The sequence below is a fragment of the Biomphalaria glabrata genome, chromosome 17, assembly GCF_947242115.1.
Source record: "Biomphalaria glabrata chromosome 17, xgBioGlab47.1, whole genome shotgun sequence".
In the NCBI taxonomy this organism is placed as follows: Eukaryota; Metazoa; Mollusca; class Gastropoda; family Planorbidae; genus Biomphalaria; species Biomphalaria glabrata.
The window spans coordinates 19,596,862-19,619,018 of record NC_074727.1 but is presented as its reverse complement, the minus strand read 5'-3'; the positions used below and the strand labels follow the sequence as shown (position 1 = coordinate 19,619,018).

Genomic DNA, 22,157 nt, shown 5'->3' with positions numbered 1-22,157 from the left:
GTTTAGCGTGTCCTGAAAATCTTCAATATTGGCATGACGGTTTCAGTGTTAATGCTGGATCTATCTTTTCAATGCTTTTTCCCTTTTTTAAGAAACCGCGTACCACGTGACAACATCAGAGCTGACTGTCCGCTACCACGTGACAACATCAGAGCTGACTGTCCGCTACCACGTGGCAACATCAGAGCTGACTGTCCGCTACCACGTGACAACATCAGAGCTGACTTCCGCTTCCACGTGACAACATCAGAGCTGACTGTCCGCTACCACGTGACAACATCAGAGCTGACTGTCCGCTACCACGTGATTTAATAAATGACAAATGGCGCAGTACTCTTGACAGTCAATATTGACAAAGTCCGGCATCGCCATCGACACTGAGATATTGGTGGTTTTTTTTTCCCAGACGTCTCTGATAGCACTGAAGTGACAGGTGGTCGCTTGAACTGATAATTGTCACTGGCACTTCGCCGTTTGAAAGTTAATGTAATTAGAACTCAATCTATTGGCCGAGTTAAGAGAACAAAACAAATGTCATTCTACAGTTCAATTGGATATAAACGTCTTTTGCTTCTTTCCACTTTTTTTTTTTTTGCCTTTCAACTATTTTTGTTCAACTACTTTTTCTTTCGAGTACCGCAGGAGGAAGAATCCTGCAGGTGTATAGACACCCAGACAACTACATGTAAAGGTCATCTGTTTCTGTGGCCCACGGTTAACGAGTATGTGATGTGGTCAGCACAACGACCAACTGCCTTTACTTGTCCACACCAAATGTCAAGAACCCATTTGAGTTAATGAGTTCTAGTGCACCCCCGAAAATTCCCCCAAATCAAAATCCCAGTTTTAATATGCGCTTTAGCACTTAGCAGGGCCGGATTTAAGTAAGTGGGGCCCCGGCATATGTTTTTATGGAGTCCACTTTTTCGGAAGATTTAGTAAAAATCCCCGTATTAATAGTAATACTTTTATTTAAAATCATGTCACATAGAAGAAAAAAATAGAGCCCTAGTAAAAGTATTCTATTTTCCTTTGTTTTTAAATATTTCATATGCATATTTTGGTTTTTAAAAAAATGTATTTTGGCGTTTTATGCACAACTGGAAATCTAGACTTGTATATTACGAGAAAGCCACATGCGGAAACATCTTAAACACGACAATTTTGCCAACTGTAATATTTAAAGTATTGTCAGTCAAGAATGCGATCAAAATGCAATTAAAATACTCGTTAAGCTGCTGACCCATGGATTCTATTTATTTTTGTAGGGTGCTCTTTTAGCCACGCCTGTGTTTCCTTAATTCTGGCTAGCTCTTAACCACCACGCCCCTCTCCCACACAGAGTTATAGAACTTCAATATATATATTCAGTATATATATATATATATATATATATATATATATATATATATATATATATATATATATATATATATAAGAGTTCAGTATGAAAGAAACTGTCTTATGCCTGTTTACGTCTTACTTCAGATGTTTACTGATCCGTGAAATAATATCTCGACTCGATCAGACTTGCGACATTTCTTGATCCATCATTTTACATCCATTTTGAGGTGTAGTTTATACTCAGTGGCGTAGCTAGAAATTCACCATCATATGGGGTCCCGGGGTGAAGACCTCTTTGGGGGCCCCTGCATTTTGCATAATATTTAATATTTAATGTAAATAACACTTATTTGGGGGACCACTCAAGTGGGGGTCCGAGGAATTTTCAAATTCTAACCCTCCTAACCCCAAACCTAGCTACGCCTCTGTTTATATGAATGTTCAGGACAGAAGAATTAAAAAGTAAAACCGCTATAATACATAAACAGTAAACCATAATTTACAAATAGAAAAACAAAACCTAATGAAATACTCAGAAAAACACAAAGATAGAGACTTATTTTTTTTATTCCATACGCTAGAATAAATTCATACAAGTGCTCCTTCATTCCTAGTGCCTTTAGATTATCTGAATCAGCCAGGAAAACCAACGAATTGGCAGAGTTTAAGTCATTGATAAGCATGTATGACTAGATTGACGCATGAAATGCGTCGGACGTAATTATCTTCTTTTTTTTTTTTGAAGTAACGTCTGTAATATATAAGATAAGATAAAAATTATAAAAAGGAAAGAAAAAGACAAAGAGAAAGGTAAGGATAAGATTTCCAAGAATGTATAGTTTGATGAAAACTATTTCAGACTTCACTGACGTTAAGGTTATAGTAGAAGATAAAGTGGGGCCATAAAATTATCATTTTCTTTCCTTGAATGGAACGTAGATCTAATACAATGATGATCGACCGTGTCCCGAAGAAATTGTAAAATCCAGAAGAGAAAGTAGACCTAAGAATCAAGAAAATGCTACACTCAGAGTTGGGGGCGGGGGTAAATAAATTGAGCTAATAGTGAGGTATAACTGAGATATTCTTAGGTCTGCGTGCTGTGTGAGTGTGTGTGTTGTGTGGGGTGTGGGGAAGTAAGTGGGGTGGGAAGGGGAGGACGCGTGTGGGAAGTATGGACAGATGAAAAGAAATATCTTGATAATTAATGTAGAAATGAGAATTGTCTTTTGTGTGAAAAAGAAAGGAAGGGAGGAGTGGAGTTCTAAAAAAAATTCATAAGGATTTAAACCAATAATTAATGAAAGATTTTAGACTCTTAAGCATTACAAAGTACGATTTCTTTCCATAGTAGAAGATACCAAACAAAATAATTTATTACCAATAGTTAATTTAATAATTGGTTAAATATTTTAAATATTTTAAATTGATTCTTGTGTCAAGGGAAAGAAATATTTTTTGCAGAATTTCAGATTGATCCGAGATTGGGTGTGGAAGAAATAAAGTGTACAAAATTTTGGCCAGACAGACAGGTAGGCTACCTATATACACACGAGCTTTGTAAAATAAATCTTTGACTAGACTCCCCTTCCTTTCTTTCTCTAGAAAGGTAAAGGGGAAGCTGCATAAGATTGAAACAAAGTATAAAAGAGATCAGTCAAAGAGTCAGAACGAGGCAGCAGAGAAGTGCATCAACAAAAAAGACAGCCTCCTACTCGCCTCAAAAAAAAATATCCGCTAAAAGTTTGTGTTTAAGCCTTTGTCTTAAGTGATTTGAGAATCACTGAATTAATTTAAATGGAACATTAAATGTACGAGATCAAACGGCAGCGTAAGACGCACTACAGGAGCCAATTATCCTACACCCAGAATAAAAAATAGAAATGCTCAAAATATTAGATTATTAATTCCACTCGACATCCCCCCCGTCACTTTTGCCCTCTTAGAGCTCGTGCTCTGATGAAGTGCCATTGTGTATGGTCTACGAGATAGACATGAGATCAGCCAGGGCAGGACAGACAGACACATGATTAAAACGATAGCTTGGTGTGTGATTAGCCAAGAGGCGCGGATCTCAGATTGATGAGACTTTCTTTTTTTTATATATATACAAGTTACAGTGGTGGCAGAAGTGGGGCAGTCAAATCGGATTATGGGCTCTGCCTTAATTAATTAAAGGGAAATGAGCTCAGTAAAGAGATATCAGAAGCATTTAAAAATAAATGAGCATTCTTTTATCTTTCATAGCAACTTATTTTTTCATCATTTTACAGGAATACTGATATTCTTTTTATAAACTCTGTCTCTTTCTCTCTTTCTATCTCACTATCTCTTTTTATGTTTCTCTTTATCTCTCTATCTCTAGTTCACTAGTTTTATTCTCCATATCTATCTCTAGATCTCTCTCTTTTTATCGTTCTCTCTTTCTCTTTCTTACTCTAATTTTAGCTCTTTCACTATCTTTCTCTCACTATCTCTAGCTCTTTCACTATTTTTCTCTCACTATCTCTAGCTCTTTCTCTTTTTCTCTTCTATTTCTATCTCTCTTTTCTCGCTCTCTAGCTCTCTTTCTCTCTTTTTTCTCTCTCTCTATCTCTCTCTCTTTTTCTATCTCGAGTTCTCTCTCTCTTTTTCTCTCTCTGGCTCTCTCTCTCTCACTGTCACCTGATGTTTTGCTGTTGTTGTTTTTGTTATGAACAGGTTGACCTTTTGACTTACTATGACTGTATTTAAGTCAACCATAATAGTGTTCCTTGGGTTCTGTTATGGAGAGAGTGTCAATAGTTTTCATATGAACCACGCGTAGGGTCACAGTAGATATTTTGTGTGTATGGATTCTGATGTCATCACGGGTAAGTCCATCGCAGTTTAAGTGAGTAGTAAGTGAATGAAACCGGAAGTAGCGGAGACCAACTGCAGACGAGCAGACGAATCAAAGGAAGACGTGTACTTTAAAAAGTTGGATTTTGTTGACATCGTTTAAGACTGTAGTTCATTTGGTGTTTCATTACACATCTACATTCAAGTCCAAAGCTGTAGATATAATGTCATGGTTATTCCAATATTGGCTTCAAAATGTATTTTTTAAAATGTTTTTCTTGTACACTACCTCTAGTCAATTTCGTACTTTGTGGAAACAAAAACCTTGGTTGAAATTTTTACAGGGCGATGGAGAATCTAAAAGACGTTCTAATGATGTTCCTAGAAATTTGATAGTTGCAGTGTATCGTTGGGAAAAGAATTACTAGCTCAATAGCCACACTGGTAACGTTCTAGTTTGACCTTTATATTTAAAAATAAAAAAAAAATTAAATTTGGCTTGAGAACGAGAACATATTTATCTTGAGCAGACTAGACGTCTTTTGGTATCTCCGCATGTAGGTTTATTCATTGAAGAGTTAAATGAATCAATGTTCGGGAACATTTTGTGCATCGCCTTGTCTAGTCCTAAAGGCTGGAATATTATGAATTCTATTAAATTTAGTACATCTACACATTCGCTACACCAGGAATTTTTTTTCCTCGGATGGAAGGGGAAATGAGGAGCGTTACGTGACGTTTTGGAGCAGCCCTTTGGACCGTATACCGTTCCGCTTCTTGTCTGTCGCTGACTTGACAGACATGAAGTCAGCAGGATTTTTTCCCTCGGATAGATAGATAGATAGATAGATAGATAGATAGATAGATAGATGGATAGATAGATAGATAGATAGATAGATAGATAGATAGATAGATAGATAGATAGATAGATAGATAGATAGATAGATAGATAGATAGATAGATAGATAGATAGATAGATAGATAGATAGATAGATAGAACTGTGGGAGTTGGACTAAAGCAACATGGCTATGAACGTCTCTTAGAAGTGTCTCGAGCCAGGGAAGAATGACGACCCAAGAGGATGTTACAGAAGGATTACCCAGGATAAGTGACGAGGCTTTTTGAAAATGACGTTTTTGCGGTAACATTGAAAAGGGGGGGGGGGGGGGGTTGTGAGAGAGAAAGTGTGTATGTGTGTACATGAGATAGTTTGAACATTTGTATGACAAATGATTATCCTGGATTAAAACTGTGATGGTCTGACCTGACAGATTTATTTCTCTGAGATCTTTTTATAAAAGATTTTTTGTTTGAAAATCAATTGATTATTTTTGCATTAAATATATTTTTAGCAGCATCTTTCTTATCTATCTATCTATCAATCTATCTATTTATCTATCTATCTATCTATCTATCTATCTATCTATCTATCTATCTATCTATCTATCTATCTATCTATCTATCTATCTATCTATCTATCTATCTATCTATCTATCCATCTCTCTATCTATCTATCTATCTATCTATCTATCTATCTATCTATCTATCTATCTATCTATCTATCTATCTATCTATCTGTCTGTCTGTCTGTCTATCTGTATGCTTGTCTGTCAATCTAAAAAGTAAGTCTCTCTCTATATATCTCTCTCAATCTATCTATCTACCTATCTATCTTTCTATCCATCTATCTGTAGGCTTGTCTGTTAATCTAAAAGTAAGTCTATCTATCTATCTATCTATCTATCTATCTATCTATCTATCTATCTATCTATCTATCTATCTATCTATCTATCTATCTATCTAGCTATCTATCTATCTATCTATCTATCTATCTATATGTATGCTTCTCTGTCAATCTAAAAAGTAAGTCTCTCTCTCTCTCTATCTATCTATCTATCTTTCTATCTATCTATCTATCTATCTATCAATCAATCTATCTATCTATCTATCTATCTATCTATCTATCTATCTATCTATCTATCTATCTATCTATCTATCTATCTATCTATCTCTCTGTCTGTATGTATGCTTGTCTGTCAATCTAAAAAGTAAGTCTCTCTCTCTCTCTCTCTCTATCTATCTATCTATTTATCTATCTATCTATCTCTCTGTCTGTATGTATGTCTGACAATCTAAAAAGTAAGTCATGGTTTCAGAAGGATAAAGCCTAAAACTATTAGTGGTCATGTCTAAAACCTTTGAGTTGACTACCAAGCTCGCCGCTACTTCTATAATTGTTTGTTTCCTTTAGTTTCCAAAACTAAAAGACGTCCATAAGTGACTGAATCTCAAAGTCACAGACTGCACAGCAGGTATTGTAACTCACTGAATCTCAAAACCACAGACTGCACCACAGGTATTGTAACTCGTCACTTCTTGTTTCGAAATCTTTTATTTGAGTAAGTCGGTCACAACGCCCCCATACATCCAAAGTCTACCAACTAGTACCAACAATCAAATTTTAAGTCCAAACATAATATATAAATAAATGAATACCTCGTTGCTCTTTCACCTGGGGAAAAAAACTGTCTTATTGAAAAAATGTCTAGGTCTCAATGGTTACATAGCAGCAATAATCAAAGTTCTTGAAAACAATTGTCCAAAACAAGTCTTTTAATATCACTGTATTTGTTCACCCCCCCCCCTTTTTTTCGACATCCCTCGGGCTGTGTGGCATAATAGAAGAATGTCAATTGGACAAGAGGACACGGAGAATGTCGGACTGGAAACATTGTTACATCAGTATTGATTTTACTGTCTGATGTTACATTCGTTACGGGCAATATTAGGCGGATTAGCAACCTTGTGTTGGACTGTATATTCACCTTTCTGATGAACCGTTGGGGCACATGATCTGTCATCCGTCTTTCTCCGTTGCTCTGTGTCTTTTGTTCTTCAATGACAAACCCGTTCATTATTAAAAAGCTTATATCAACTCACAATATCTGTCTGTCTGTCTGGTAAAAAGTTTGTACATGTTTTTTCTCCCTTTTCCCATTTTCGGATCTAGTTAAAACTTTGCACAATTATTTATTAAACTTGACAAGACATGAATCAATAAAAAGAAAATTAAACTACTAATTCATTAATTACTGGTGATTAATTGTTTTGTTTGATTTCGAAAAAAGAGGAATAAATGCTACCTCATGAGACGTCACTTACAAAGGACTCGGGATACACATTTAAGACGAAAAAAAAATCCGCTGTTAAGGACAGGCGAAGAAGGCGAAAAGAAAATTGTAATCGACCACCGCGGACAATAGTTGTCCTTGCCCTGAATGTGGCAAAATATGTAGGTCACAGCTGGGGCGACGTATCCACGGGAAATACTGCATTCCTCAGTAATCTTCGGACTCGAAGACTAGCCTTATTATATACATTTAAATATATATACATTAGCTCCCTTGTTACATTGTGACACGCTTTTTCTCCCACTTCCCATTCTCGAATAAGTCTAAATATTGCATAGGTATTCAAAGTGGATAACAATACATGAATCAATATATTTGTTTTATCATTTAGTATTAAGTAAATCACTTTGTTTTATATAGCAGTAAGGAGGCTAAACTCTGTAATTTTCAGATCAATGGCAGTAGTTAGCGGTTCTTTCACTTAGATATGCTTTGTTTTTTTTTTTTTTTTAAGTTTTTTTTTCTATTGCTTGTTTTATAGTGTGTTACTATCGCTTTCTCTGTCTGCTTCAATATTTTGTCTTCCTGGTACCTGAATGTTTTAGCTGGCCATGAGGACATTGTGATATGGACATATAGTTTTTTTTTACAATGGTCAGCAGGTCATCGTGGCACCCAAAGGCTGTTGTGCTCCTGTTTCTATCTCCTCTTTTATGATGCTATCATTGTAGGTGATACCTAGGATCTTTCTATAGCATCTCGATTCCATTGCTAGGTACCCAGTTTTTAGATCTGCAGTTAGCGTCCAGGATTCGTCAGCATACAAGAATGTGGCCATGACCTAAAAGTGAATAGGCTATCTGATTTTAGTGACGAGGGGTTTGCCTTTATCTCTCCAGATTGTTCTAAGTTTTGCAAGTGTTGCTGTGGACAGCGCATTACTGGCCAATAGACCAGGATTGGTTTATCTTAATGATTGCTCCGGTGTATTTAAAACTACTAACTGTATATTAATAGTGATAATAACTACTGACTATATATAAATAGTAAGAAATGATTGATGAAACACCTTAGGCCCATTATATTTGATTCACTGGTTGTTGAAATGGATGGAGTTGTCTTTGGCCAAGTGATAGAGAAATTGGCTGCTTAGTGGTGAGTCTAGGGTCTGAAACGTCATAAGGACTAAATTATGCAAAGCAGTGAATGTTTACCTCTCATACTTAATCCCCCTTGTAACAAAAGATCAAGAGTTAGTTTTTCTTTCCTGCATATTCTCATACAAATATTGGGTATCAGATACCAGGAAAAGAAGACAAATAAGTTTGCACTGTTACAAGTCAACACGCAGGCTGGCAACATAGAGAAGTTATACTGAGAAGAGACAAGAGTTGAGCTGGTTTAGTCATAGTGTAAGACATGACTCACTATCATCGTTCAAGGTACAGGTCAAGGAGCACCTAGAAGTGGTCGACCAAAGAAAAGCTGGACAATGTAAAAGAACGGAGCTCTCTCAATCTAAATGAGAATAACTTGAAACATAGGTACTGTGTAGGCCATTTCCAAAAGTAGAAAGTCATTTATCCCTGTGATGGTTTAAATATTAAAACGAGCATAATTTTAAAAAACAACAACAGCAAAGCTAATGTAAGGGAAAGAACTGTACATTTACAGTCATATATATATATATATGTGCAAAGTTTTAACTCCATCTGAGAATGGGAAGTGGGAGAAACAACGTGTACAAGATGTGTACCAGACAGACAGATGAAGGGAGTTGATATAAGCTTTGGAGAAAGATGTTAAAAGCAATATAAAAAGGCGTGTTTATCAAGGCATACATCTTGTTGTGGTACGTTCAAAACCAATATAGTGCAATTAGTACGCAAGTTTATAGCAGAATAAAGGAGAGTATTAGGCCATGTGTATTTCTTTTGTTTTTCCCGAACTGTGTTAAGGATTAAAGAAAAGAAGAAAGACTACTCACCAACATAGGTGTATATAATCACAACGAATACTGAAATCAGCAGGGCAACGCCTATGGTGATGAAAACGATGTTAAGCACTCTCTTCAGGACACGGTACTCCTCGTGGTGGGGACGGAGCGCCCTCTCGCTGTCTGGGCGCCCCGCCACCCTGTTGTCCAGCAGAATCATCCATATTCGCCGAAGGACTGCCCTCTTTCCGGAATTGACCGTGGACACCCTGGCGTCGTTTTCGTCCGAGACGATGATCTCAATCCCTCGCCCGTCCATCTCGTCCCAGTCCGTGTCGTCAAGCAGGGGCGTGCTCTTCGAAGGGTAGTCCGCTTTTCCGAAAGAGTGTCGCTTGTCCAGCGGGAGGGTCACTCGGAGAGGAGCTATAGGGAAAGTTGAAATGAGGCGCTCACTTTCGCCCTGGTCGTAGTGTGGCGTAGTGTGGCCTGGCGTCTTCTCACCGAGCTCCTTCGTTGCTAGAGAGAACGTAACCCGGGTTACGCCCCTGTGTCCGTCCTTAGCGAAGCGTGAAGTATCATTGACCGAAACGTCCTTCGAAAACTGCTGTTCTTTCTCCGAAAGGAATGCTGCCTTGTCTGCTAGGGCATTATCGAGAATGCCGTAATCGGTAATATCCGTAGCCTCCTTCTTCTTGATGATAGATCGGAACCTTCCGCCAATCTCCGTCGCTTTCGCCGAAGAAGGAGTCGAAATATCTAAACTACTTGAGTGAACACTGTGTTCGTTCACATCGGAAGTGTTTGCTCTACACTGTCCATCTACCGCGTGACCTAGTGCTTTTCGGTCACGTGGCGTAGGCACTTTGCCTGATTGGCCATTAGCGGTAACGCTCCACGAGTCGTAGTGCAATTCCCTTGGTGCACGGCCGTGTCCGTGCTCTTTCGTGGCGATGGAAATGCCAGCATGAATGGGCTTCGACGCATCCACCGGGCTCAAATCACATCCAGCACTTTCGATCGCTCGCGTGTTGTTCTGTTCATCTCGCGCGTACCTGCCTACAATACTTACGTGTCCCTCGGCGCCCGCGCACTCCACCGCCCCGCTTCCGGGAAAGCAGACGAGATTAGCGAACGTTTTGGTCTGATCTGCACTCGCAAACTTGCGCGCGGTAGGCGTACAGACGTTTGTCTCACAACGGTCAGCCACGACATCGTCTTCGGTAGCGCTCGCCTTGCTCTCGGGAACTCGATTTAGGAATGTTTTCTTCTTTACCTGTGTCGAAGAAGGCAATTCTTTTGCTGAGTTTGGTGAGCTCCTCAGGGGAGACGTCTTTACAGACCCTCCATTATTAAAAGGGTTCTGAACACGGGCGCCGATTGCCCGTTTATCTCCGACCAGCGCCTGATTTAAAGTTGTGTCCAACCCCATAGAGAATGTGACGTCGTTAATCTTGTTTGCTGTATTGTTTTCATTTCTATAAACAAAAACTGATGACCTCACAGGGTAAAGGTCGTGATCCGCATTCACTTTGTGGTTAGAATGGTAATCATCGGACTTGGGAAAGTGTTTGGGCTCAGTGGTCGGCATAGGCAATAGACTGGTTGTTAGGGGTGGGGGTGAACTCTGAAAAGATCGCAGCAACGTCCCGTGAGGGTGGGGTGTTGAAAAACGAGACGCACATCGAGTCTGAACACTCTCGACTTCGACACGAGTGCTAGCCAAACCGATCGATGAAACCGCCTGCTGCGGCTCGCGCTTCCCCCCGCACACTGTCGCTGGTGCGCTCGAGAAAGCTCGTCCCTCTTTGACGGCGGAACTTGTGGACATGGTTTCCGTTTTCGCTTTGTGGCGGGTGGACTGTGCTGTGGCGGCGGTTTCTTCCGGGGTGCTGGCATCCCCTTGTTTCCTGTTTGCGAATGGTAACGTTTCTTCGTCGCCGCCTCTGCCTAGGCTATGTTTACCTGTTGTTGAGTTAGCGTACATCAGAAAAGGCGGGAAAACCTTTTCACACTTATGCGCAAAGTTTTCATCACGTGCTTTGGCTGTACGGTGCGAAGCTTGTAAAACTGGGAATAACTGTACACTTGAGCTGATGAAGTCCCCTCCCCTGCTTATTTTATCGGCGTCTGATAATGGGGAATGCTCCTTACTATTAACCTCTTGTCCAACGTTTGCGCCGCCTATGTCAAGCGCATTTAAATTACTGCCGAATGTATACGAGGCCGGAGGAAACGTCTGCAGTTCATTATTGAATAGGCTGGATGCCTTGATTATAAGCTGATCATTTACATGGTCGTTCTGATTTAGATCACCAGCCACATCTTTCTTCCTAATTGCTTTCTGTCCATTCTCCGGAGGGTGCTCGATCTCTATTCTCTTCACACATTCTGAGTTTTTCTCGTCGTTAGACTGATAAGACTTATCATGTGTCTTAATTGTTGTGGTGCTAGTGAATGTGTCTTGATTTGGTCCAACTGCGCGTCTCTCTTTTGCGTCCGGATCGTGTGTTGAAGGCACAGTGATCCAAACACAATGGCCTTTTGGTGTCTCTCTTAGCTCTTGTGCTGAATTTAGATGAGCTACAATTTCTGGCGTAACAATCGATGAGACAGTGGTAGGAGTATGAGAGATAGCATTAGTGTCCGGCGTGAATGGATTGTTTTCAGAATCTTGGAAATCAGGCGTGAGCTGCGAATAATAGATCCCTGTGGGCCCCAGTGAACCCAGGTCATTCTCAGCACATTTCACTCTCAAATGACCCCGATAGGGTTGTAGGGCCGTAGAAACTTTCCCAGTGTAACCTTCTACTTTCGCTTCATTAATGACATTAGCGGCCAGTTCATTAGCTTGACCAGGCAATGTACTGGAATGTAGTGTCGAAGACGGGCAGTGAAGAGCTCTCTGAGTGGACGGTAGCTCGAAGCCATCTCTTCGATTGACCGCCAGACCAGTGGTTCTCAATCTGTCTTCTTCTCTTATCATAACTCCACTCGCTTTAGTGTGTTTATGGTTTTCATGACATTTGGTGATGTTCTCAAATTCGTTCTTCTGTCGAAACATCAATGAACTAAAATTGTAGTGCAATGATATATCAGAATTACTACTAGATGTTTGTGGTGTAAAATTTCTTTCTTCAGCTAAAAATGATAACTTTAATTTATTTTCATGATCAGACTCTTGCTGAGGTGTATCCATCTGTTTATTAGAAAATGGATTTCGGGTCATAGCTGTGCTATTTGAGCACGGTAATATTTTGTCATTCGATGCCAAAGAATGGCTGGGCTCTTGTTGTTCTATTGGCACCTCTAGAGTTTCAGGCGGAGGATTAGAATCGTGTTTTGGACGTTTGTTTAGTTCCATTACAATAAATCGATTTTGATAGAACATACTTTTACGCAAATAGCCGTCTTTAACGATGGAGCTGGTCTGTAGTAAGACATTTTTGAATGTATTATCGATGACTTTGTGTTTCTGACACGAAGTTACAGTTATGTCTTCCCCGAAATATGGTCTCTCGTCGTTTCTGGTCGAATCAGAACGAAAGCAGGGCGGTTCAATTCCGGAGGGCTCAATGAGGGACAAGTGTTCTTCCCTTAGGCTTCCAAAGTGGTGTTCGGACAAAGGGTTTTGACTTTGAGAGTTATCTTCCACACCTGGTGTTGATCTTTTCATCATATGAACATCTTTGGTCTGAGCTCCTGTCTTGGAGAGAATCGACTGAAGGAGACCTTTATTCAAACTGAACGACTTCCTAATTCTTTTGGAAGAATGTAGTGGTAGCTTTGTTGACGATATAGACGTAACGTCTAAACGTGAGGCTCTCATGCTTCTAAGCGAGCTAGCTCTGGAGAAGGTATTGTTACAACTTTCGTTAAAGGAAACCAGATCCAGCCGCATGTTGGCTTTAGTCCTTGCAATTAGATCTTTATGAGACTGAAGAGAGATATTGTCGCATCTTGAAGCTTCTGTTGGACTTGGAGATTGTTTCTCTGTAGAAGCTATTTCTTCTTTGGCGGAGTAATTTTTATTTTGAGATGTTTTTCTCTTAGAAATGCGTCTGTTTTTAGTCTGAATATCATCAAGCCTGTCAATAGCGTGGACACCAAAAGTCTCATCCTTTAACCTTTTGGTAAGGTCTATTTTACACTCCTGTTTAAACTCTTCATCTTCCCCATGATCTTTCCTCTGGTGCAAACGCTTCGCGAGATTGTCTTTGATTTCACGTTTAGTATTTTTACTTGCGTGCCGATGTTTGGATATCGTCTGCAGGTCTAATGACGTAGAAATTTGTCGCGTGGTGAAACCCTGCCAAAAACTTCTTTTGCGTGACGCACTCTCCTCTTTCACTTCCGCTTCCGGTTTCTCCTGGCCTTGACCCCTGTTATTTCTCACAATCATCTGCAGCAATCTGCTGTTGAGATTTAGGTCAATGTCTAATGGTCCTCCGATGTCGAACCCTCTCTCTGTTTCATTACAAGTTGGGTGAGGCTCGCTGCGTGCCAAGGAAAAGGCCTTTGACTGCTGCAATAATGTCGAAGCCGTGACATCTAGTGCCATTACCCGAGGAGACAGACTTTCTGTCGGGTAACTCTTCACAGGCTGATGGAACCTTGGGCAAATTTTGCTAGCTAAGGAGCCTTCTTTTGATGACGTCATTCTTGATTTAATCTTTTACACTGTCGCAAGAAAGAAAACTCAATTGTATAATGCAATAAATTTTGTTAAAACAAATATGTATAAACTGTTTAACTCATATCTGTGTCTCGGTGAGAAGCTAATAAATCCAACAAAATACAATTCAGATTAATTGAAATAATAAGCCCTAAATGACCCTCGTTAACCGGAGGCCACAGAATCAGATGACCCTTACATCATCTGCCCTATAGACCGCAAGGTCTGAAAGGGGAACTTTACTTTTACTAAATGACCAAAATAAAATCAAGTATCTTATCATTAATAGAAACAAAAGAATAAATCCAACAACCAAGATTTGGTACTTGCTAAAAAAAAGCACCAAATTAAAATGATTAACTGGCACAAAACATTCAGAAGTCTAAACGGAGGAAGCACTTTGGGAACCAACTAGTACAGGCGAAGGGTCATCAATATAAAGGTACTCGACGTTATTGAATGGTGGTTGTTACTAATTTTAATACCTAATAAAGGGGACCGTTGAATGGCGTTACGCTAAAAGCGACCTCTCTCTAAAGCTGCCTAGAGTATTCTGTGTTTACATTCGTTACACTTCTATTCCTAGTCTTGCTTTTAAGCTTCACGTCAATGTCGCTAAGCGAAACATTTTTCCACTTTGATGTGACAAATAACTTTTTTTTTGCGCTAAATTCCTAATTGTGTCCTAACAACAAGCATGAAAGTTCCATTAAACAAATGCAATTAATAAAATTATTTCCAAGTTATTTCCAAATTATTGATTCTGTTTGTAATCACAACAAATTTCCGTAAGGATCAATAAAGCAGTCTTAGTCTTAGTCTTAGTCTCTTAATATTTCTTCACTTCTTATAGATCTTACTCTTGAACTCTAAGCTACGTATCCACGGTTACGCCACTGCTATATCCTCGGTATATGGTGTTCAGATCATACAGAAACTACTCACAATATAAAGTTACATAAAACTATCGTTCTATATCCAATAGTTAGTTTATACATGTTGTAATAACAATGATGTACCAAAATCAATAACTCTTTTAGCATTAAAAACAGACCAAGCGAGGATACTCTGTCTTGAAAAGGACAAAATAACAGTCATTAGTAGTGTCCCTTATATTGAAACTAAATAGATAAGTCACACAATTAAGCAGGTCCCAGCATGTACACACTCTGTCCCATCTACTTACTTAGTTTATTTTTCAGCTATCTTCTGTGGAGATGTTTTGGTTGAAATGTAGAAGACAATCTCATGCGAGATGTGATGCATCAAACAGTATTTTTGTATATCAACGAACTATCTTTTTTATGGTCTTCCCTTTTTTTTTTAAAACAAAGCTTACATATATTCACTCTGTCTGTCTGAGTCTGGTTAAAGGTTTGTATACATTATTTCTCCAACACCTAAAAGATCAAGCTGAGATTAGCCAGATATTGCTTCCTGTAATGTCATCTTGTTGCTGTCTGGCTGCGTAATTGGAGCTAATGTTAAAGTTATTCCAGGGGCCATCCAGGGAGAGCTAGGTGAGGCATGTAAAACATTTAAGATTTAATCAGACCAATATTGCCACATTGAAGGTCTGTTCTGATGATCATATTCTTTGTTTAATATCCGTTCGTGTATCCCCTACCAATGTTTAGGGTGTTATAATACTTTTATATTAAACAAAAAGTAAAGTAAAAGTCCCCCTTTCAGACCTTGTTTCTATAGGGCAGATATTGTAAAGTTCATCTGTTTCTGTGGTTTACGTTAACGAGGGTGTCATGTGGCCAGCTCAATGACCAGCCTCCTTTACTTTTCCACAACTAATGTCAGGTACCCATTAGAGCTGGGTGGACTCAGAGGCGCCTAAGAGTCCCAAAATTATAAATCCCAGTCTTCACCAGGACTTGAACCAGTGACCACTGGTTTAAAACTGGTAGCAATGCTTGTCAGCCACCACGCCCCTAAATACTTCTATATAAGACGAAAAATGGTTTTATTAGTGATTTACTTTATGTACATTTTAAATATGTAAAAAATATTTCATTATCAGAAAATAAAAGTGACCTTCGCACAAGTTTTCAGCACCAAACAGACAGTGATGTCATCAGACTTTAGCTTTTGATACTAAAACATAACAAAGATAAACCGTTTTGCGGAATTTTCCTGCCGTGTAAATGGGGCGTTGGTCTGTAGCACCAATCAGCTAGTACAACTAAACCGATGTAGGTGCATTTAATTCTTTATATAGCACTTTAAATAAACTTCAACCAGCTTTTTTTAAACATAAAGCAAAAACTCAATCCCACCTTTGTTAACAATATTCACAGTTTCAACCAGAAAAGGGATGTTCAGAAACACAATTAAATTAATATTTAAACAAAATCTAACTCATTACAAAACCGTGTCCACACTTGTTCACGTCTTATGAAAATAACCCCATTCTTAATGATCACATCCGTGGCCTAAATTTACATCAATTATGACAGATCTTTTATTTTTTTTCTTCAGAAACTCCTGAGCCTACACAACCAAGTCGTCCGCTCCAATATTCGTCGCTGATATGTTAGATATATACTCGTACAATCCCTAACGGCTCTACAGAAGACTATTACAGCATACCGAATAATTCTATGGTGAATTTATATTTTGTATATTTTATTTGACAGTAGGCAGCCTTGTCTTACTCCAACTGTGGTTTTGAACCAGTCCCCAATATTATTGTTGAAGTACACCGCACTGGTGGCCTCCTTGTAGAGGTTCTGGATAACTTTGATTATGTTTTTATTAATGTTGTACTTTTCCATTGTCGCCCAGAGTGCTCCGTGCCATACTCGATCGAAAGCTTTCTTGAAATCAATAAAGACATGGAAAAGATTCTCTTGGTGTTGGAGATATTTCTCACAGAGCATTCTGAGGTTTAGGATTTGCTCTGTTGTGCTGCGACCTTGTCTAAAACCTGCTTGTTCTTCTGATATGATGTTGTCTGCTATCGGTTTTAACCAACACTCTTCAATATCTTCCTTGAAAGGATAATGGAAGATGCCCTCGAGGGCTATGAAGGTACTGTTAGCATTGGAGGAAGAAGAATTACTAACTTGCGCTTCGCAGATGACATTGACGGCCTAGCAGGGACAGAAGAAGAACTAGCTGACCAGGTGATGCGCATTGACAAGACTTCCGCAGCATATGGCATGCAAATAAATGCCGAAAAAACTCAAATTATGACCAATAGCCATCAGGGCTTTAAAAGAGGCATCAGTATTGGAGGTGAAAAGCTAACTAGAGTTAACATCTTCAAATACCTCGGAGCTATTGTCTCAGATGAGGGAACAAAACCCGAATTATTGGCCCGAATAGCACAGTCTACAGCAGCCCTTTCAAAACTTAAAATAATATGGAAAGATAAGGGCTTAGCCCTCGGCACCAAAATCAGACTGATGCGCTCTCTGGTCATGGCCACATTTTTATATGCTTGTGAGTCGTGGACGTTGAATGCAGAGCTTGAGAGGAGGATCCTAGCAATGGAATTGAGATGCTACAGAAGGATCCTAGGCATCACATTCAAAGACCGCATCACAAACCAAGAAATCAGAGACAGGGTTACTGTAGCGATCGGAGCTCATGACGACCTGCTTACTATTGTGAAAAAACGAAAGCTTAAAACCTTTGGCCACATTACGAGATCTACGGGGCTCGCAAAGACCTTTCTTCAGGGAACAGTGCCAGGGAAAAGAAGAAGAGGCAGACAGAAAAAGCGATGGGAGGACAACATTAAAGAATGGACAGGCCTGCCATTGATGAGGTTCTGAACAAGGCAAAAAAAAGGGAGGAATGGAGAAAGACGGTCGACAAATCTTGCCTGGTGCCCCAACGGTCCAACAGACTAAGGGATAGGTAAAGGTAAAGGTAAATATTTTATTTATATTTATTCCTTTAAAAAAAAAAGCTTATCTAAAGGAAAGAACTCTAAGCTTCCAACTATATCTCTCAATAATGTAGAATATATTTCCCTTATTCAGTAAAAAAATATTTCATCGACTAATTGTTTAATTTTTCAATTGATTCATGTTTTGTTATGTTAAATAAACAATTGTTTAAAGAAACTTTCAACTTGATCCAAGAATGGGTCTGGGAGAAATAACGTGATTGTTTTTGAAGTAGATGAAACCCGACATAATTTGCAGCATATGTGAACACCGAAGGAATAATTTCCCTTGTTGATATCAAACAAAATAATAAATTAACAATAATTAATTGACAAATTGGTTAATTGTTTTTTAAATGAATCATGTCTTCTCTATGCCAATGATCCGAGAAACGGTGTAAGAGAAATAACGTGTACAAACTTTTTACCAGACAGACAGACAGAGTGAGTTGATATAATCTTTGTAAAAATACATACTGCTTGTTAAGAAATTAAAGTGTTACGTTGACGGTATGTTGAGACTGGTGAATGAGAAAAGATTGACCATATTTTGAGAAACATCCAGCTAGATTAAGCCCGAGCCCACTGCCGATTAGATTTCTATGGGTGCCAACATGCCGTGAATTATGTACGATCAACCCCTGGAACGTGGTAGACATGTCCGCCTTCTAGGCGCCAGTGGAATAATCTGCTCCTGTTGATCAACATTAACGCGGGCTATGTCCATCCAATGTTTTTGTTTTTATTTGTGTTACTGATATCTTTGAAAGTATCAATAATGGCATTGGAAATTAATAATGATATGGATTAGCTGTAGATCTTTGTGCATTTTCTGACTCAGCAATTAATAATGGCCACATCGGAAAGGCATTATAATGTGTTTGTTTTGTTTGGCTCTTTTCTGTCATTTAAAATGTGCCCTTTAAAACAATACCCATAAATATTCACATTCATATAGACTACATTTAAAACAATATGAAAAACGCAACTTTATAGGCTGCATTTAAAACGTTGTGATTTGTATAATTCCAATATATCTATATCAAACTACTATATGTACGCGTATAAATCTGTGTTAACTTTCTTGGTCCGTACGAGTGCGTCAGCTCGAGACCAATCGTAATAGAAGGACTGAACACTGACTTGAAACGTCACAACCTGTAGGCAGTTTAGACCAATAGCTCGTTGCTACGTCGTACTGACCTGTGACGTGTCAAAGAACTGTTGATCTAATCTGCCCACAGGTTGTGACGTTGCAGGACAGTATTGAGTTCTTCTATAACGAATGATATCGGTTAGCTACTAGAGGTTTATTTTTAAATGCAAGTATTCATAACATGTCACGCCTCAATGCTCAAGGCAGGTGAGTGAGAGCTGACCAGGTTATTAGGTGACGTTGTAAATGTGTAAGAAAAAAATGTATATGTCGTACCAAAATTTTCGTAGACCTTGAATGAATGTCGACAGGGATAATTTAGATATACTTAGAACAAAGAGAGAAGGTTAAGATGGTTGGAGAAATGACTATTGAAGTACGAAAACAATCCAGAAGAGTCTTTGTACGAGACTATACAAGGGATGAGGTGCGGTGGCTGAGTGGTTAAGCGCTTAGCTTCCGAACTTCGAGTACTGGGTTCGAATCTTGGTGAAGACTGGGATTTTGAAATCCGGGATATTTAGCGCGAGCTCGAGACCACCCTGACTTTAGTTGGGGAAAGTAAAGGCGGTTGGTCGTTGTGCTGGCCACATGACACCCAGCTCGTTAACAGTTGGCCATAGAAACAGATGACCTAAAACGACCTTAACTTTATCTGTCACAGAGATCGCAAGGTCTGAAATCGGAACTTTAATTTATATAGTAGGAAAACAGAACTAACTATCAGGGTCTTTGTTCAGAAGTCATTATTCCATGATTGTTAGTTTTTGACCATAGGTATCTTTACTGTGCTATATATCTTCAACGATGATGTATTATGTCCAGACAAGTTATAATTCTTTTTCTACAAGTGATCTATGTTATACGTGAATGTGTCCATTCCTGGATTACTTGTTTTAATGAGGTCAGTTGGAAAGTATTAAATTTAAGAAAAATATATTCTACACTGTGCTTCTTTAGTGTGTTAAATTATAAGGACCCCTGAACTCGATTATTTGAGAGGCGACACTAGGCTCTAAACAAATCGTGAATTAAGATTCTTAAAGATTCCAAAGTCTTTAAGAAATTTTTTTTAATGTGGGGTATCTCTGAGTAAACTGAATGCCACATATGCATCAAAGTTTACACCCGCACAACGCGTGAAACACAACACGAATTGTGTGGAAGTGTATGGTCAAACTTAAAAGCAATGTAGATTAAAGGGTCATAAATATATATATAAAACTTGTTAAAAAGGCCTATTATATAGACGAACTCCACATTTACATTTACAAATCTCAAAAATGTAGAAGCTATTTACTTTTTACGAAATCAAATTAAATAAATAATTACCAATTAAAAGCTGACAAATTGTGTGGTTTTTTTTTTTACTTTGGATGTATCAATTTCATGTATTCTCTTTGCCATTAAATAATTGTGCAAAGTTTCAACTTGATCCGAGAATGGGTGTAGGAGAAATAACGTGTACAAAATTTTTACCAGACAGACGGAGTGAGTTGATATAAGCTTTGTTAACAAAAAAAAAACGCTAAGCATGTATAGAAACCTTTTAAAAAAATTCTAGATTTCCTTCAACAGAATAGAAAAAAAAATAAACTGACACGCGAGCCATTTTTAAAATATTGCTACAATTTTTTAAAGCAAAGATTGAGTGCGGGTCACAGGTCAATAAAGTTCAGACGAGCTAGCTACATGTTAACGTATATACTATACACATCATTCTATGTCCTCTTATACAAGTAAAATGTTCTGATCATTGCACTACAATGACTAGAGGCTACTACTTCTACTACTGTTTAGATTTAATATTTGATTTATTGCAGAGTTATCGTCTGTCTTTCTCGTATCTAAATCAAAATAATAATCCGCTGAGCGCCACCTCCTGGTCAGAGTGACACCGGAAATATTAGATTCGTTATTATTCGACGTAATCTCTTGGAGACTATTATGACTACCTGACCATAAAGTTTTCAATTCTAAACAAATGTCAAGGACGTATTATTAAAAGGTCAATGTTTCCAATAAATAATAAAAACAAGTCTAATATAAAAAGTATTTTTAAAACAAAACTTTGTAACTCTCGATACTGGGTCGAAGCGTGGTCGAGAGGCTAAAGTGCGCTTGTACTTGGCTTGTCTTGGCTACCTAGAAGGGGTTCGAGGTTCGACACCCGATTCGGGCAGAGTTGTGTTTACTGAGCACCTAAAGGCAGCACGGAAAACCAACTCCCTCCCCCACTGGTCCACAAATGAGATTGGACCAAAAGCGCTCTGAGCATGCTCTAAGCATGAAAGTAGCGCTATATAAAAGCTATAATAATAATACTGCAAGATTTATTTATTTAGTTACCACTAATTAATACAAATAATTTGTTGGATGATTCGTGTGTTGTTATTGACACTTAAAACGTGATCTGAACATGGAGAAGTGACGTGTGATTTAGTTGATGCTTTGATTTTCGATGCTTTTAAAATTCCTACAATGTATCGTATACCTTCTAAATTACATAACTAATCCCCACCACCTGTACACCAGATACACCAACTAGAAAGATATTTATAGTTATGCGCCATAGATGACAATCCCGAAGACAAAAGAGTCTGACCATAAACTGTAAGACGTAAGCTAGTCTACTTTAAGTTCACTTACCGCTGACGAATAACATTTGTGTTTTCCATGCAAAGAAGATCATATCTTGGAATCTTTGCGCATGTCACCAAAACTCACCACATTGTCATTGAATAGTTAAATCATAATTCATATTTAAAAAAAAAAAAACAACTCATTTACGGTAGTTTTGATATTTTTCTGTTTATAAAAATCTCAGATCCGAATTTCTCAGAAAAAAAACTGCACCAGAGCTTGGCGACATCTCTAGTTCTATTTCTAGACATGTTTTTTGGGGGGTTCGATTCCAAAGTACGGGCCTATTGATATGCTAATGAAGAAGATCATGATTGTTGGCTAATAGCGTCCATGCTCTCCAACACATTACCGAAGTCAGACACACTCCCTAACATAGACGTACACAAACACAGTCCATAGAAAAACGCCAACAAGACAAACCCACACAGACGGGCATTGCACTAAAATATCACCTCCCTCACCCGGGTAACTTACCTCTTCTAATGACCCTACGCCCCCCCCCCCATGCCCACACACTGATCTCCCTCCGTCCACTGCCTCATTT

General features: G+C 38.6%; 1 protein-coding gene across 1 annotated transcript in view; it reads right to left on the bottom strand.

The window, feature by feature from the left end:
• Nucleotides 1-22,157, bottom strand: part of LOC106065341 (uncharacterized) — an 88,328-nt gene extending 66,171 nt beyond the window's left edge. The window contains exons 1-2 of the mRNA XM_056015872.1: nt 21,617-22,157; nt 9,284-13,909 (exon numbers count right to left, since the gene is read on the bottom strand). Coding sequence (XP_055871847.1) covers nt 9,284-13,889 — 4,606 coding nt within the window. The 5' untranslated portion in view covers nt 13,890-13,909; nt 21,617-22,157. The remainder of the gene's footprint in view (nt 1-9,283; nt 13,910-21,616) is intronic.